Genomic DNA, 17,380 nt, shown 5'->3' with positions numbered 1-17,380 from the left:
ACAGACAGAATAAAACGATCCGCGCTCTAGATTTAAGAGAGGGCTCTTCCCCCTGCAACCTCAAGTCGGCGGCCAGTCTTTCCGGGGGAAAGTCTGCCATTTGCACCGATCCCCTTACGCGATAGAGGCCTAATAGGGTCGGGGAAGGACCCAGTGCGTTTCGAAGCTTGATCGTCCTGAGAGGGGCCTGAGGGTGCGGCTGGCATCTCGCGCACACAACCCTTACTCGAAGCACGCCGGCCTCTTCACCGTTCTAGAGGAAGCTCGCCCACGTCCCTTTGCGCCTGCGCGGCCACACCCTACGCTCCTTCGCGCTCCGCCTCCTGATCAAGCTGAGGCTCCTTGGGACTTGGGCAGCACTTCACGACAGTGTCGTCGCTTTCCGGCTGGCCGCGCAGGTGCTGATGTGTCGAGGGGGCGGAGCCTAGGCTGGTGGACTTGGGTGGTGCTGCTGGCAGCGGCCGCACGGTGGTATGGCTGTGTCCCGGTCCGCGCGGGCCCCCCTCGACTCAGGTAGGGTTGGGGGCGGCCGGGCAGGCGCAGAGAGAAGGACGCTGGTTTCAGAGGGGCGGAGCCGGAGACGCCTAGTGGGACCTAGAGAATGTGAGGTTGGGGACCGTGGAGATCCTGAGAGGGGGAAGTTTCTGGTAGTCAGAGATCAGAGAACCAGGTGACATTACCCCTGGGCTGTTAAGGCGGGAAGTGCTGAGATTTGGAGTGGAGACAGGCTTCAACTCTGCTCACACATGGTCTCTTCTCATTGGTTGTAGATAAAGGACAGAAAGACAAGCCTGGACAGACCTCAGGGCCCACGCCAGGCAGCCAAATGGGAAAACTTCTGGGCTTTGAATGGAAAGATTTATCTAGCTGGCAGAGGCTAGTGACCTTGCTTAATCGACCAACGGATCCAGCAAACCTGGCTGTCTTTCGTTTTCTCTTCGGTGAGTCCCCTTTTGGGGTGGTAGCACTTATAGATATATCAAGTGTATCATCCTCTTAGCCCAGTTAACTGAGGGAGTTTTGCTCCCTGGACACATTAGACAATATATACAGACATTTTTAGTTGTCACAACTTGAGGGGTGGAGGAATAGTTGACTGCTAACATCTGTGCAGGCACCTGGGATGCTGCTCCTTGGTGTCTTGTGATGCACTGGCAACCGTCCCAGCAAATAATTAACCAGCTTGGTTAATGTTACTAAACCAGAGATTGAGAAACCCTGCCTTAAGCAAGCCCCTTATTCAAATATCACTTTTTTGTTGGGAATGCCAAGAAGGAAAAACAATGTTGGGAAGGATCCCTTGCAGCAGTTCCTATAGCTCAGTGAGATGTATCTGTTATAAATGTTAGAACCCTGGGCTGGGAAGGTGGCTCAGTGGTAGAGTGCTTGCCTTGCATGTATGAGGCCCTGGGTTGGATTCCTCAGCACCACATATGCAGAAAAAGCCGGAAATGGCCCTGTGGCTCAAGTGGTAGAGTCCTAGTCTTGAGCTAAGAGCTAAGGGACAGCACCCAGGTCTAGAGTTCAGGCCCCACGACCAAATAAATAAATAAAAATAAAAATGTTAGAACCCTAACAGCTTTGTTTTTTGTATCTGTGCTGATACCGGGGCTTGAACTCAAGAGCCTGGGCACTATACCTTAGCCTTATCACTCAATCACATCTCCACAGTTGTGTGTGTGTGTGTGTGTGTGTGTGTGTGTGTGTGTGTGTGTGTGTGTGTGTGTGTGTGTGTGTGTGTGTGTGTGTGTGTGTGTGTGTGTGTGTGTGTGTGTGTCTAGTATTTGACTTCTGGGCCTGACCTTGCTAAGCAAGTGATTTACCACTTGAACCATATTTCCAGTTATAGAACTCTATTTTCTTAGCATTTTGTACATTTCCCTCATTTAACTGTTTCTAAAACCCTATGAAGTATTATAACTCACTTTTTTTTTTTTTTTTTTTGGTCATGGGGCTCGAACTCTGGGCTTGGGCGCTGTCCTTCAGCTCTTCAGCGCAAGGTGAACACTACCACTTGAGCCACAGAGTCCCTTCCAGTTTTCTGGTAGAGATAAGAGTGTCAGACTTTCCTGCCCAGACTGGCTTTGAAGTGTGATCCTCAGATCTCAGCCTCCTGAGTAGCTAGGATTACAGGCGTGAGCCAACTGGCATTAACCCACTTTTCACAAAGTGGAATTGGCTCACTGAGCTGTGAGGACTATTTGATGCGTGATTAACATACTGCCTTGTGACAATAAGCTCAGTAGATTTCGTTGAATAACTGGCAGTGCCAAAATTAGACAAGAAGTCTGGTAGTCTTGGAGCTAGTCATGCTCAATTGTGTTCTAGTGTATTCTATAACTTCTTCAGTTGAAGCATAATGTTCCCTCCCCTATTGCCTTTACAGCATTCTTGATGGTACTGGACATTCCCCAGGAGCGGGGACTCAGCTCCTTAGACCGAAAATACCTAGATGGACTGGATGTGTGCCGCTTCCCCTTGCTGGATGCTCTGCGTCCCCTGCCACTTGACTGGATGTATCTTGTCTACACTATCATGTTTCTGGGTGAGGACAACTGTGGGAAAGATGGGAGTATTGACTGGCCTTTCAGAAACACAGAAATAAGAAGCGTGCTGGTGAATGACAAGTCTTGGGCGCCTATTTCACTTCTCCTGTGATTCAGTTTCATACTGCTGCTCTGTGTGTCATGTGAGCTGGGATCCCATAACTTTTCTTAAAATATTAAGATAACACTCAATTTTCACTTGGTTTTACCTGTTATAAACTATCAATGACTTTTTAAAATCCCAGTCACAGCCTATCCCAGGGAAGTTGGGCCTGTGGTGACTCTTCTTAATCCTCTCCCCACAAATCTCAGGGGCACTGGGCATGATGCTGGGCCTGTGTTACCGGATAAGCTGTGTGTTATTCCTGCTGCCATACTGGTATGTGTTTCTCCTGGACAAGACATCATGGAACAACCATTCCTATCTGTATGGTTTGTTGGCCTTTCAGCTGACATTCATGGATGCAAACCACTACTGGTATGAATCTGGGGGTTTATGGGGAAGGGTTGGCTGGGTAAAGATGCTTATCAGAGATAGGAACCCAGTGGAGTCCTAGAAATTGTCCTTGTGGGAATATTTTAAACTATATTTTGTAAAATACAGTTACATGGTCACACTTAAGTGGATTTGGGAGGGGGAAGGGCCAGACAGCTAGGGTGATTGCAATGACCAAAAGCAAAATGGTTCTACCCATTTACTCTTTCCATATCTCTCTAGGTGCCTTGATTTATCCACTTCCTGTAACCTCTTAGTAAGAAGACGGAAAGACTAAAGCCAGATATAGCTGTTTTCAGATACTCCAAGGGTGCTTATATGTGAGAGAGAAAGCAGATTTCTTTCTTTCTTTTTTTTTGTCTGTGTGAGCCCAGAGGGGCAGAGTTAGAGCCAAGAGTAGATATTACTGTGAAATGGAGATGACATCAAGAGGAGATGGACAGACCAAGGCTGCTCAGCAGGATAGGGAGGAAATAACCCTCCCCCATCTCTGGCTTAGGTGACCACCTCTTAAGGAATATGGGCAAAGGATTTGGAGTAGGGTGGCAGAACACATGACCTTAAGGACTTCTCATTGGTTATGAGCAAAGCAAATATGAAATGTCAGTAATATGGGTATAGGAACAACATCTCAAATACTAAATTCATTAGCAGTCATCAGTATGCATCATTGATGAATACATACAAATTCCCTTTCTGTAAAACTTTATTATTATTATTATTATTTTTTGTCAGTTGTGGGGCTTGAACTCTGGGCCTGGGCACTGTCCCTCAGTTCTTCAGCTTAAGGCTAGTGCTCTACCACTTGAGCCACAGCACTATTGCCTGTTTTCTGAGTGGTTTATTGGAAATAGAGTTTCACATACTTTCTTGCCAGGGCTGGCTTTGAACTGCGATCCTCAGATCTCAGCCTTCTGAGTAGTTAGGATTACAGGTGTAAGCCACCTGGGCCTGGCTCTGTGAAACTTTTTGATTCTGTTTTTTTGTATGGAGGATTAAACCCAGGGCTTTTTGCATGTTAAGTGTTTACTTTAATGATAATGAGCTATATCACTATTCAGCAGACCCCACTTGTGTAAAACTTTCAACTTTTTTTTTTTGTCTGCCTGGGTCTTTTTTTTAAATACATATTTTTTATTGTAAAGATACTGTACACCTGCTTAAAAAAAAGATAACTGTACAGAGAGGTTATTGTTACACGAGTAAGGTAATGAGTACATTTCCTATCGAGCATTGTTATCCCTCCTTTGTTTTTCCCTACCATCCCTTCCCTCCCACTCCTCTCTCCCCCTTCTCACCCTGCCTTCCCCCCCCCCCCCCCCCCCCAGTCCTGGGTCTTAAACTCAGGATTTGGGTATTGTCCCTGATCCTCTTTGTGTTCAAGGCTAGTGCTCTACCACAGCACCACTTCTGGCTTTTTCTGAGTAGTTTGTTGGATGCAAGAGTCTCATAGACTTTCCTGCCTGGGCTGGCTTTGAACCATAGTCCTCAGATCTCAGCCATCTGAGTAGCTAGGATTATAAGCATGAGATGCTGGCACTTGGCTAACTTTCATCTCCTTTAGGATGTCTAGCTATCAGGTTTATGATGTTGAGGTTTATGTTATTCTTATTTGGAAGTACTAGAGTTTGAACTTAAGTCCTTGTGCTTGCTAGGCAAGTGATAATACCACTTGGGTTATGGCCTCCAACTGCTTGTTTGTTTGTTTGTTTAGAAAAATCTGTGACTCTTACCACCAATTAATCACAGAACAAGCATCAGATCTATAAGTATTAGCTAATTCTGTACATTCTGCTGTGGAATTATTTGAATTTTTCTAATTTCTTAATTTTTTTTGGTAAAGTTGAGGATCAAATTGAGGGCCTTAGCTGGGCACCAGTGGCTCACGCCTGTAATCCTAGTTACTCAGGAGGGTGAGATCTGAGTATCACAGTTCAAAGCTAGCCCGGGCAGAAAAGTATGTGAGACTCTTATCTCCAATAAACTATTCAGAAAAAGCCAGAAGTGGCGCTGTGTCTCAAGAGGTAGAGCAGTAGCCTTGAGCACAAAGAGGCTTATGGACAGCATCCAGGCCCAGAATTCAAGCCCCGACCAGCAAAGAAAAAAAAATGAGGGCCTTGCAAATGGCTAGGCAAGTACTATATAATTAAGTCAAAGTTCCACCCTAGGATTTTTAAGATAATTCACTGAGCTGGTTGCTGGTAGCTGGTAGCTCATGCCTGTAATCCTCATTACCAGGAGGTTGAAGTCTAAGGATCTCAGTCTGCTAGAGCAGACAAATCCTAAAGATTTTTTTCCCCCAATTAACTAACAGAGAAGCTGAAAGTGGAAGTGTGGTTCAAGTGGTAGAGTGCCAGCCTTGAGTGAAAAAATGTAAGCAAGAGTGTTAGGTCCTGAGTTCAAGCCTTATTACCAGCAAAAAAAAAAATTGTCAATACATTGTATAGCTAGGTATGGTAGCTCAATGCCTGTAATCTCACCCTAGAGGTAGAAACAGGAGGATTGAGAATTTGACGCCAGCCTGGGCTACCTAGCAAAAGCCTATCTCAAAAAACAAAACAAAAGAATAAATGATAATACACTAAACATGCATATGAACATGTATGTATATTTACTTAAATCTTTAGCTTTTCAGAAATTCCCCAAATTTATTCTCTAGGCATATTCTAGACTTTGATCCTTTGGTTCCTGAGTTGACTTGACTAGGACAAACTCAATTGTGAGCTAATAATACACATTGAACCTTTTATTATAATTTATTACAGTCACTGATATGGTTAAACATAACAATTTCATGATGGTGTAAGAGCATACCTGTAGAGCTATTATGTTATTCACTTGATATAATCAATAAATTACATGATAAAGTAAGCTTTGTGTTACATCATCTTACCCATCAGTAGACTAATGCAAGTGCTCTGAGTACCTTTAATGTGGCCTGCCAAACTAGGATATTTAGCAGGTTATGTATATTAGAGACATTTTCAACTTACAGTTGTTACTAAGATATAACCTTGCCGGGCACTGGTGGCTCACACCTGTAATCCTAGCTATTCAGGAAGCTGAGATCTGAGGAGTGCTTTTCAAAGCCAGCTCAGGCAGGAAAGACCATGAGACTTATCTTCAACTAACCAACGGTAAACCAAAAGTGGAGCTGTGACTCAAAGTGGTAAAGCACTAGTCTTGAGCAAAAGAACTCAGGAGCAGTGCCTAGGCCCTGAGTTCAAGTCCTATGGCTGACAAAACAAACAAACAAAAAACATGAAACATAAAAGTCCATTTTAGGTTAGGAACAGTTATATTAGGAATATTTCTTTTTATGACTTGATCACTATTAGAATTTGTTCCTATATTTCTAAAAGTTTCAGAGTAGCCCAGAGGGTCAGAGAGGACACAAGAGATTACTGAGGTAGATTTGCCATAATTAAAAGGAAAAGTAGATATGACTAAGAAACTCCTCCGTGTTTTACCCCTCTTGGTGTAGGTCTGTGGATGGCCTGCTGAATTCCCGTAAGAGGAATGCCCATGTGCCCCTTTGGAACTATGCAGTACTGCGTGGCCAGGTATGGGATTGGAAGACAGGAAGTGTCCCTTGACAGCCATCCCATTGCCAAAAAGTCACTTCTGTGCTTCATGACTTCTTCCTTGGTGCTTAGTATTGTGCCTGGCATAGGTAGAATGTAAATAAGTGTTGGATGACTGAATATTTGAGATGAATAGAGGCATGTACCTCTTCTGCCTTGGGCCCTAGACTAGATCAGAACCTACTTAATTCTTGACTGTTTGTAGAAAACATAGTTCCTTCCTTTTTGTTTGAACATTTGTGTTGCATATTGTGTCTGCAGATCTTCATTGTGTATTTCATTGCGGGTGTGAAAAAGCTGGATGCAGACTGGGTTGAAGGTTATTCCATGGAACACTTGTCCCGGCACTGGCTCTTCAGTCCCTTCAAGTGAGTAGAAGGCAGGGTTGAAGCCTTGTTAGGCATAGATAGAGTAAGAGACTCGTGTTCTTCAGGACTGCAGTAATGGCTGCTCCCTGAATTTGCCTCACACCTTCCCCTGTGCACTCATCTCCCTTTAGAGCCAAAGACAGTCAGTGACATTAAAGAATTGAAGCCTAGCTGAAGACTTAAGGCATACAGCAGAGATGGGCAAGAAGGGCAAAATAAATAAAGAAGGGGCCAGAACTAGTACCCCCAGAACTTGTATTGGGGATTGCTTTTGTCCTTAAGAGCTAAGAGCTCCTTAGCAAGTATGTTGAGGATGGACAGCTATAGTTCTTGCTCTGTCAAAACCATTACCAACTCTAAAGCAAAGGTTTACCTCTGATTTTCTTTCTTCCTCTCATTTTATTTTGGTTGCTTTTTCTTTCTGTATTATGTTCTACTCCCTACATTAGAGAGGCATCCACTGTTTAAAAGTTTCTTTTCATTCATACCTTCTGAGGAACGTGGTTCCCACAATACATACACTTCCCAATTAATTTGATCCTAGGAGATCTGTTCTTGCTCAGTACATACGGTATTTTGGGGCAGGGAGACACCTGAAAATGTAAAGGGCTTGGGAAATTCACTGTAGAGTATTTTTGTGGGTGGTTAGATATGTAAGCACTATCTACCTCAATGGTAGGGTGGATCCTTTTCAAGGACAGGGTACCAGATGCAGATGTACATTGTTCTGTTAGGTACTGGGATTGCTGGGTTCCCCAGTGAGCTGGAGGTGGACATTTGTCTGTCTCTGCAGATTGGTGTTGTCCGAGGAACTGACTAGCCTGCTGGTGGTACATTGGTGTGGATTGCTTCTTGACCTCTCAGCTGGTTTCCTGCTCTTCTTTGATGTCTCAAGATCTATTGGCTTCTTCTTCGTATCCTACTTCCACTGCATGAATTCTCAACTCTTCAGCATTGGTCAGTACCTGTAGCTTGGCAGGAAACCTGCACACAGGTTTGTCAAGGGGACTGGTAAGAGGCAGTGTCTGCAAGTGGGAGATAGTGAATACAGAAACTTAATTAGGAGGATTAAGAGGATTGGGCTTTCTGGGCTCAGTATGTTTCATAATGAGAAAGAATAAATGTCCTATACTTAAGACCTTCTTTTCCCTCCAATCCTGGGGCTTGAACTAGGTCTGAGCTCCTTTTGCTTAAGGTTAGCACTCTACCACTGGAGCTACAGAGCTACTTCCAGCTTGTTCTGTGATTAATTGGTGGTAAGAGTCACAGATTTTCCTGCCCAGTTTGGCTTTCAACTGCAGTCCTCAAATCTCAGCCTCTTGAGTAGCTAGGATTACAGATGTAAGCCACAGGTGCCCAGCTCATACAAAACATTTTTACATTGGCTCTTAAAAGTGTCTTTATGATGACAAGATACAATGTTCCTATAGAATTTAGCATGGGGATAAGATGACTATTGTAGGCCTAAATTCGGTAAAGATATGATTCCATTGTCCAATCCCCCAAAGACACTGACAGTTTCTTGAAGTAAACATTTTGATTACTTCATTTCATTTGATTCAAGTTTTTCTTTTTCTTTCTTTCTTTCTTTCTTTTTTTTTTGGGGGGGGGGGTCCAGTCGTGAGCCTGAACTCTGGGCGCTGTTCCTCTGCTCTTCAGCTCAAGGCTAGTGCTCTACCACTTGAGCCACAGCGCCACTTCTGGCTTTTTTCTTTTTGCTTATGTGGTGCTGAGGAATCGAACCCAGGGCCTCATGCATGCAAGGCAAGTGCTCTACCACTGAGCCACCTTCCCAGCCCCTCAAGTTTTTCTTAATATCTCTATGCTAGGCAGCAAAAGGTACATGGAAACTGCTGCCTCATCAATCCATTTGAACTTGGAGCTTGAATTTAGGACCTGGGAGCTGTTCCTGAGCTGCTTAAGGCTAGCACTCTACCACTTTAGTCACAGTGCCACTTCTGGTCTTTTCTGAGTAGTTTATTGGAGGTGAGAGTCTCCTGAACTTTCCTGCCCAGACTGATCTTGAACTGTGATTCTTAGATCTTAGCCTCCTGCGTAGCTAGGATTACAGGTATGAGCCACCAGCTAAGAACTATTTTTAAGTGGAATATCTGGGAGATGCTTCTTAAGGGAAGGTGGTTCAGGGAGTCCAAACAGAGTCCTAAAGTATTTCCTTCTTGCTTTCTTAGGTATGTTCCCCTATGTCATGCTGGCCAGCAGTCCTCTCTTCTGCTCCCCTGAGTGGCCTCGGAAGCTGATATCCCACTGCCCGAAAAGCCTACAGGAACTGTTGCCCCTCAAGGCTGCTCCTCAACCCAGTGCTTCCTGTGTATATAAGAGGAGCCGGACCAAAAGTGGCCAGAAGCCAGGACTGCGCCATCAGCTGGGAACAGCCTTTACCCTGCTCTACCTTCTTGAGCAGCTGTTCCTGCCCTATTCCCATTTCCTTACCCAGGTTTGTAAGACCTCCAGGTATATAGCAGAGGGTGCACTTGGAAAGCAGTGGAGGTGACAGTAGTTGAGAAGGAAAGGGGCTGGACCTCAGCTGAGCTGACTTCCCCTCTGCTTTGTCCTCCCAGGGTTATAACAACTGGACAAACGGGCTGTATGGCTATTCCTGGGACATGATGGTACATTCCCGCTCCCACCAGCATGTGAAGATCACATACCGTGATGGCCTTACTGGCGAGCAGGGCTACCTTAACCCTGGGGTGAGATGTCTGATGCTGACAGCTGACTGTTCTTTACAGCTCCTTTGAGTTTTGGGGCCGATTTGATCCTTTATACCTAAGCAAATATGGGTCCCTGCTTTTTCTCAAAAGTCAGAATGAACTTTTTTTTTGGTGCCAGTCCTGGGGCTTGAACTCAAGGCCTGGGCACTGTCTCTGAGCTTCTTTTGCTCAAAGCTAGCACTCTACCGCTTGAGCCACACTGCCACTTCTGGCTTTTTTCTGTTTATGTGGCACTGAGGAATCAAACCCAGAGCTTCGTGCATGCTAGGCAAACACTCTACCACTAAACCACATTCCTACCCCCCCCTTTTTTGAATGTGGGGAGAGATTGGACAATGATTGGCACTTATTTAGACAGCTTTGATGTAGGAAAGGTAGGTATCAGTAACCTAGTAATGGAAAATTCATCCCCAAAGATAAGTTCCTTTTTTTTTTTGGCCAAAATAAAGAGCAGACGGAGATCTGTTTGTGCCATTGGCAGTGCATGCTCTGTCTGGGAGATTGATAATGTTGACGTGGGACTAACGGAGGGGTTTGGGACAGGTATTTACACAGAGCCGGCGATGGAAGGATCACGCAGACATGCTGAAGCAATATGCCACTTGCCTGAGCCTCCTGCTTCCCAAGTACAATGTCACTGAGCCCCAGATCTACTTTGATATTTGGGTCTCCATCAATGACCGCTTCCAGCAGAGGTGGGCAAGGGTAGCAGAGAAGGGGAAAAAAAATGAAGCACAGCCTCTCTTTACCCAGATGAATGGCTCATGTTCCCCGTGTTTTCTTGCTTAAAAGAGCCATCCTTTCTAGTGCATGTTGGGGTTGTTATAGTCATAGGCATTGCTGGTCACTTCCAGCAGGGGGCACTGTCATCCTGGAGAAAAGCAAACTGACTTGTGCTTTTCAACCGTTAACACAATGCCTTTTCTCCAGGTGGCCACTAACCCCCATTCTTTCTAGTGCTCCAGGATCTCTTTCCCCTTCTCTCTGCCATGGACTTGCAATAACCAGCTGACACCAGATCATTTCTTCTGTTTGGAAATCCTGTTTCCCCTTCATGGGTACAATGATAAAAGGAACAAAACCAGTTCTGGTGGGTTGGGTGGCTGTGGCCACCTTGGAACATGATTTTCTTCCCTAAGGCTTTTTGACCCTCGTGTGGACATTGTGCAGGCCTTCTGGTCCCCCTTTCAGCGCACACCTTGGGTGCAACCACTCTTGATGGACCTGTCTCCCTGGCGAACCAAGTTACAGGAAATTAAGAGCAGCCTGGACAACCACACCGAAGTAGTCTTCATTGCAGATTTCCCTGGTATGGAGCAAAATGAGGAGAGACTGTGCTCTTTCCTTGGCTTCGTTGGCTAGCAACATTGCATAAGATGGAGTGGTTCCAGAGGTGGGTGGGTTTCAGAGGTGATGGTGTTGAAGGTATGATGTGTCTCTTCTGGCTGGGAGTGAGTTTACTCAACAGTGGGATGGGATGTTCATTTCTGTTGTCCCCGGCAGGGCTGCACTTGGAGAATTTTGTGAGTGAAGATCTTGGCAACACTAGCATCCAGCTGCTGCAGGGGGAGGTAACTGTAGAATTGGTGGCAGAACAGAAGAATCAGACTCTTCATGAGGGAGAAAAAATGCAGGTATTTCACTATTATTTCTCAGGAGGCTGAGATAGGAGGATCATGTTTTGAAGCCAGTTTGAGCAAAACAGTCCATGAAACTTTTTTTGCTCGGTTGTGGGGCTTGAACTCTGGGCTTGGGCACTGTCCCTGCTCAAAGTTCAGCTCAAAGTGAGCACTCTACCTCTTGAGCCACAGTGCCACTTGCGGTTTTCTAGTGGTTTATTGGAGATGAAGAGTCTCACACGGACTATCCTGGCCGGGCTGGCTTTGAACCGTGATTCTCAGATCTCAGCCTCCTGAGTAGCTAGGATTACAGGTGTGAGCCACCAGCGCCCAGCCATGAAACTCTTTAATTAGCCACCAGAAAACTGGAAGTGGCTCTGGGGCTCAAAGTGTTCATAGAACACTATAGTCTTGAATGCCAAAGCTCAAGGACAAGCACCCATGCCCTGAGTTCTAGCCTTATAATCACCAACAAAAAAAAGCTGCAGTAGAGCTGTGACTAAAGTGGTAGAGTATCAGCCTTGAGTGAAAAAAGCCAAGAGCATGAGACCCTGAGTGCAATCAGAAGAAAAAAAGCCAGGTGCCGGTGGCTCACACCTGTAATCCTAGCTACTGAGGAGGCTGAGATCTGAGGATAACAATTCAAAGCCAGCCTGGACAGGAAAGTCCATGAGACTCTTATTTTCAATAAACCACCAGAAAACTGGAAGTGGCGCTCAAGTGGTAGAGTTTTCGCCTTGAGCTGAAGAGCTGAGGGACAAGGCCCAGGCCCACAATTCTCAAGCCCTATGACTGACAAACACAAAAAACAAAACAAACAAACCCAAAGAACTCCACCAGTGGTATAAAGTTTATATGAGTAGGGATCATATTATAGACCAGTACCGTGGAATTTCAAAAAGGAATTTCAGCTGGGTGGGGTGGTATACCACAAAAACAGACAAGGAAAAGGGCTTCAGTTAGGGATGTAGCTCAGAGGTTGAATACACAAACACACACCCCTTGCTTTGGGGACTTTACATAAAATTTCAAAGGTCAGTTTCTTCAGACTCCAAAACACAATGAGGAAAAAACATGGAAGGAAAACGAGTAGGGAGGCTGGCCAGGGAAAAGCTAGAGAGTGAAATATATCCATTTCCTCCCCTTTCTCAGTTGCCTGCTGGAGAATACCATAAGGTGTATACAATATCACCTAGTCCTTCCTGCTACATGTATGTCTATGTCAACACTACAGAGGTCGCACTGGAGCAGGATCTGGCCTATCTGCAAGAATTAAAGGAGAAAGTGGAAAATGGAACTGGTGAGTATGTGAAAGTTGAGATAGCCCTTGGTCTATCAAATGAAGATATTGCCAATGAAGAATGGACTTGATAGAAGGGCCTTCTAAGGGAGTGATTATCTCAGTGATTCTTTTGCTGTCTTCTGGGCAGAAACAGGACCTTTACCTCCAGAGCTGCAGCCTCTGTTGGAAGGGGAAATAAAAGGAGGCCCTGAGCCAACACCTCTGGTTCAGACCTTTCTTAGACGCCAACAAAGGCTCCAGGAGATTGAACGTCGGCGAAATACCCCTTTCTATGAGAGACTCTTGCGTTTCTTGCTGCGAAAGCTGTATGTGTTTCGACGCAGGTCAGTTTCACCCACCCACAGCACTTATCATTTCTGCCAGATTGGTAACTTTTTTTTTTTTTGGGGGGGGGGGGTCCAGTCGTGGGCCTGAACTCTGGGGCTGGGTGCTGTCCCTCAGCTCTTCAGCTCAAGGCTAGCGCTCTACCACTTGAGCCACAGCGCCACTTCCGGCTTTTTCTTTTTGCTTATGTGGTGCTGAGGAATCGAACCCAGGGCTTCATACATGCAAGGCAAGCGCTCTACCACTGAGCCACCTTCCCAGCCCCAGATTGGCAACTTTTTGCTAGTGAAGTTAACACTAGATACTCTACCCCAGGAAAGGACAGTCTAGCTCTAGATCTTTCCCCTTGAACTTCTCTCCCTGATTTAGTGTAAGTGGCTGGTGACTGACGACCCACTATTCTACTTCACCTTCCCTTTTATTTATTCCTGCCCTACCCTTGTATCTACCAGACTGCACAAACAGGGTACCCTTCCAGCTGGGATATGGAAAGGTCACTGAGGGTGACATCTCATACTACGGGGGGGCCGATCTAGGGACCATGTGCCTCCAAGGTTTTTTTTTTTTTGTCCTGCTACTTGAACTCTGGGCCTGGGCACTGTCACTCAGCTCTTCAGCTCAAGCCAAGTGCTCTATCACAGCACCATTTCCGGTATTCTGATGGTTTATTGGAGATAAAGTTTCATGGCTTTTCCTGCCTGGGCTGGTTTTGAACTGCGATCCTCAGATCTCAGCCTCCTGAGTAGTTAGAATTACAGGCATGAGCCACCAGTGCCTGGCTTCTTAAGTATTTTACTAGAACTAAGTTGAAAGTTTAGACTGGCTAAACTTTTTTAAATGACTTTTTCTTGTTTTTCAGCTTCCTGATGACTCGAATTTCACTTCGAAATCTGCTCCTAGGCCGTCCTTCCCTAGAGCAGCTGGCCCAAGAGGTGACATATGCAAACTTGCGACCCTTTGAGCCAGTCACAGAATCAAGTCCTTCAAATGGAGATTATTCAAATCTTGATATTCCTGAGCCAGATGCTGAACATAACCACCCAGATTTATAAAGGGGCCCAGATATTTAGTGCAGATGTAGAAACAGCCAACCACAGGCCTATTATTTGTGCAATGGACATATATTTGAGAGTTATTTTTAATGCTTTTTTCCCTCAAAGCTCTTTGATAGCTTGTAAGAGCTAAGGAAATAAAGCAATTTTTTTTTTTTTTTTTTTGGTGGGGAGGGGGCGTTGTACTAGGTTTTAAATTCTGGGCCTTAAGCTTGCTAGGCAGTCAGGCACTCTACCATTTGAGCCTCAACCCCAACCATTTTTGCTTTATTTTTCTGATAGGTTCTCATGTTTGTTTATATCCAAGCCAGCTTGGATATAAAGTTGCTAGGTTACAGGCATGTGCCACCATTGCCCAGCTTTTATTGAGATGAAGTGTAATTTTTTGCCTGGGCTGGGGTGTACCAGTTCACTTGATCTCTGGTTCCTCCTGAGTAGTTGGGATTACAGAGAGCCTGGCTAAAGATTTTAAAATCCAGGCAGGACTAAGGGGCCATGAAGTTAAAAGCAATGTGGAATGTCCTCTTAGAATTAAAAGAAAGGAGTGGGTGCTGGTGGCTCATGCCTGTAATCTTAGCTACTCAGGAGGTTGAGGTAGGAGGATTGTGATTCAAAGCCAGCCCAGGCCAGAAAATCCCTGAGACTCGTCTCCAATTAGCCACCAGAAAACCGTAAGTGGTGCTATTGCTGGTGGTAGAGCGGTGGCCTTGAGCTGAAGAGCTCAGGGACAACACTCAGGCTGAGTTCAAGCCCTATAACTGACCAAAAAAAAAAAAAAAAGAATAAAAAGGCTAAGAAATAAATCCTCAGTAACATTAGCCCCATTGCACTGCTGAGGAACAGACTAAATGGGTAAAATAATGTACCCAGACAATCCAGCTGGGCTTAATGGTTTGAACTTTTAAGTCTGTTTAGCTTACCCTACTGCTTGTAATTTTCAGATAACTGAAACCAAAGATTATTTATATATATATATATATATATATATATATATATATACACACACACACACACACACACACACACACATATATATACATGTATATATATATATATTTTTTTTTTTCTTTTTTTTTTGCCAGTCAGGTCTTGAATTGGACCTAGGCACTGTCAGAGCTTCTTTTGCTCAAAGCTAGCACTCTACCACTAAAGCCACAGTGCCACTTTTGGTTTTCTGTTTATGTGGTACTGAAGAATCAAACCCAAGGCTTCATTAAGCACTCTACCACTAAGCCACATTCCCAGCTCTAAGGTAATGTTATCTTAATACAGAGAAATCTAGGTGATTGGATAGATCAGTATATTGGGTTTTTTGTTTTTGCTTCGATGTGGGGCTTGAACTCTAGGCCTGGGCATTGTCCCTGAGCTCTTCAGCTCAAGGCTAGCACTCTTGAGCCACAATGCTACTTCCGGCCTTTTATGTAGTGCTGAGGAGGCGAACCCAGGGCCTCATGCATGCAAAGCAAGCACTCTACAGCTGAGCTACCTTCCCAGCCCCTAGATCTGTATTTTGACCAAGCCATGTCTGTGACAGCAACCTTGACTTTTTATCTTGCATTTTCTTTTTATATACTGGTACTGAGGCCTTGGCTTTTGTGATCAGCATTTTGTGCTGGTTAAATGGAGATTAGAGGACTTTTCTGCCTGGGCTCAGAACCACAATTCTGAGATCTTAGTCTCTTTAGTAGCATGGATTGTAGGTGTAACCCACCAGTGCCTAGCTCCATTTACCTAACACTGAATCAACCTTCCGTATATACTTTTTTCATCTTTACCACTTGGATCCTTTTAGTTTTCATTCATACTGGGATCTAGTCAGGATCATGTTTATTAGTACAGGCTAGGACTAAGGAAACTTAATCCAAAGCATTGTGTGGACTATTGATGGGCATGCCACATAGGGTACCCTGAATTACATGGGTTTTGAAGCCTTTCTGCTTTATGGTAAAAGCATACACCTTAGTCTTCCAAGCTAACAGAAGCACATCTTCCATTTGGGAACTCCATGCTGGACACTAAGGTTTGACTCAGGGCCTTGCACCCTCACATTTTTTTTTCACTCATGGCCACATACATCCCTACTTAAGGCTGTTTGCTTATTTGGAGCTTGGGTCTTTAGGTTTGTCTGCCCAGGTTGGCTTCATCCCAAGTAAGATTACGGGCCTGAGCCACCCGGTGCCCCACGGCACCTTTCTTTATACTAGGGTTTGGAATGCAGCACTGAGTGCATGACTTTTCCTTTGTTAGTATACTAACCACCTTCCACCTACACACCAACATTTCCCAAGAAAAGGGGGTCTAGACTAGCAAACAGTAGGCCTAACCTCACCTTAAATTTAAGATGCATTCACCCAATCCTTATTACCGTTGCTTGGCCAACATGGTTATTCTATGGAGCCCAGACTGACATTCTCCTGCATCAACAAGCATATGCTACCCATTAATTTGTAGATTCCTTCAAACTTTTCATTACAAAAATTTCAAAACCTTTTGTAACCCTCCATAGAACTAACATTAATTAGGCAGGTTCACAAAGGCACTGGTAACATGCCTGCAATCCTGGCTATTCAGGAGGCTACAGTCTGAGGACAAAGATTTGAAACTAGCCTTGGCAAGTTTGTAAGGCTATTATCTTCAGTTAACCATCAAAACGCTGGAAGTGGAGTAGCAGCTCAGTGGTAGAGTGCTAACCTTGAGGGAAAAAAAAAAAAAATCACAAGGTCCTGAGTTCAATCTTCAAGACAGTCACAAAAAGAAGTTGAGCTACCTGATACCACTTGGCATCATACTGCCAGAAACAGGCCAAATGACTTCATTTCTTTCTTTAGTTCCTAGGTCAAGGCCAATGTAGTTTACTTCTATATAAGCTGTCATAAAGTGTCATTTTCATGTTTTAATTCCTTTTGAAATTGTCTATGTAATAAAAACAACTTTTCAGATTATATGTGACATAGAAATGGTACCATACACCTTCAGTTTCACTTGCTGTATTACTATAGTGCACTTATATTTTTAGTCCAACTCAATCAGCTTTAATTCCAAAAATCCATGGTGGGAAGTGGCGCTGTAGCTCAAGTGGTAGAGCGCTTGCCTTGAGCTGAAGAGCTGAGGGACAGCACCCAGGCCCAGAGTTCAAGCCCCACAACCGCCAAAAAAAAAAAAAAAAAAAAAACCAAAAATCCATGGTGTTTTGGAGTATAGAATATTATGTCTAAATTATTTTTTGGGGGGGGGAGTCAGGTCATGGGGCCTAAACTTTGGACCTGGGCCCTGTCCCTCAGCTCTTAAGCTCAAGGCTAGTGCTCTACCACTTGAGCAACAGCACCATTTCTGACCTTTTCTGCTTATGTGGTACT

General features: G+C 44.7%; 1 protein-coding gene across 2 annotated transcripts; it reads left to right on the top strand.

The window, feature by feature from the left end:
- The first annotated feature begins 433 nt into the window (after nucleotides 1-433).
- Ggcx (gamma-glutamyl carboxylase) lies at nucleotides 434-16,966 on the top strand. 2 transcript variants are annotated; one of them, XM_069989127.1, is made up of 15 exons: nucleotides 434-513; nucleotides 771-941; nucleotides 2,387-2,545; nucleotides 2,859-3,024; nucleotides 6,527-6,605; nucleotides 6,888-6,994; nucleotides 7,788-7,951; nucleotides 9,184-9,449; nucleotides 9,574-9,705; nucleotides 10,270-10,421; nucleotides 10,866-11,035; nucleotides 11,230-11,360; nucleotides 12,498-12,645; nucleotides 12,776-12,971; nucleotides 13,832-16,966. In XM_069989127.1, exons 1-15 carry the CDS (start codon nucleotides 474-476, stop codon nucleotides 14,022-14,024), a joined length of 2,274 nt encoding a protein of 757 aa, XP_069845228.1. In that variant the 5' UTR covers nucleotides 434-473; the 3' UTR covers nucleotides 14,025-16,966. The 2 variants fall into 2 exon arrangements, with proteins under 2 accessions (XP_069845228.1, XP_069845229.1); XM_069989128.1 differs by lacking the exons at nucleotides 434-513; nucleotides 771-941; nucleotides 2,387-2,545; nucleotides 2,859-3,024 and adding an exon at nucleotides 3,334-3,541.
- The last annotated feature ends 414 nt before the right edge of the window (nucleotides 16,967-17,380 follow it).

Source organism: Dipodomys merriami, unplaced genomic scaffold (genome assembly GCF_024711535.1).
Source record: "Dipodomys merriami isolate MVZ:Mamm:240054 unplaced genomic scaffold, mDipMer1.0.p SCAF_37, whole genome shotgun sequence".
Taxonomy (NCBI): domain Eukaryota; kingdom Metazoa; phylum Chordata; class Mammalia; order Rodentia; family Heteromyidae; genus Dipodomys; species Dipodomys merriami.
The sequence above is the reverse complement of the archived record's forward strand: the minus strand, read 5'-3'. Positions and strand labels throughout refer to the sequence as shown.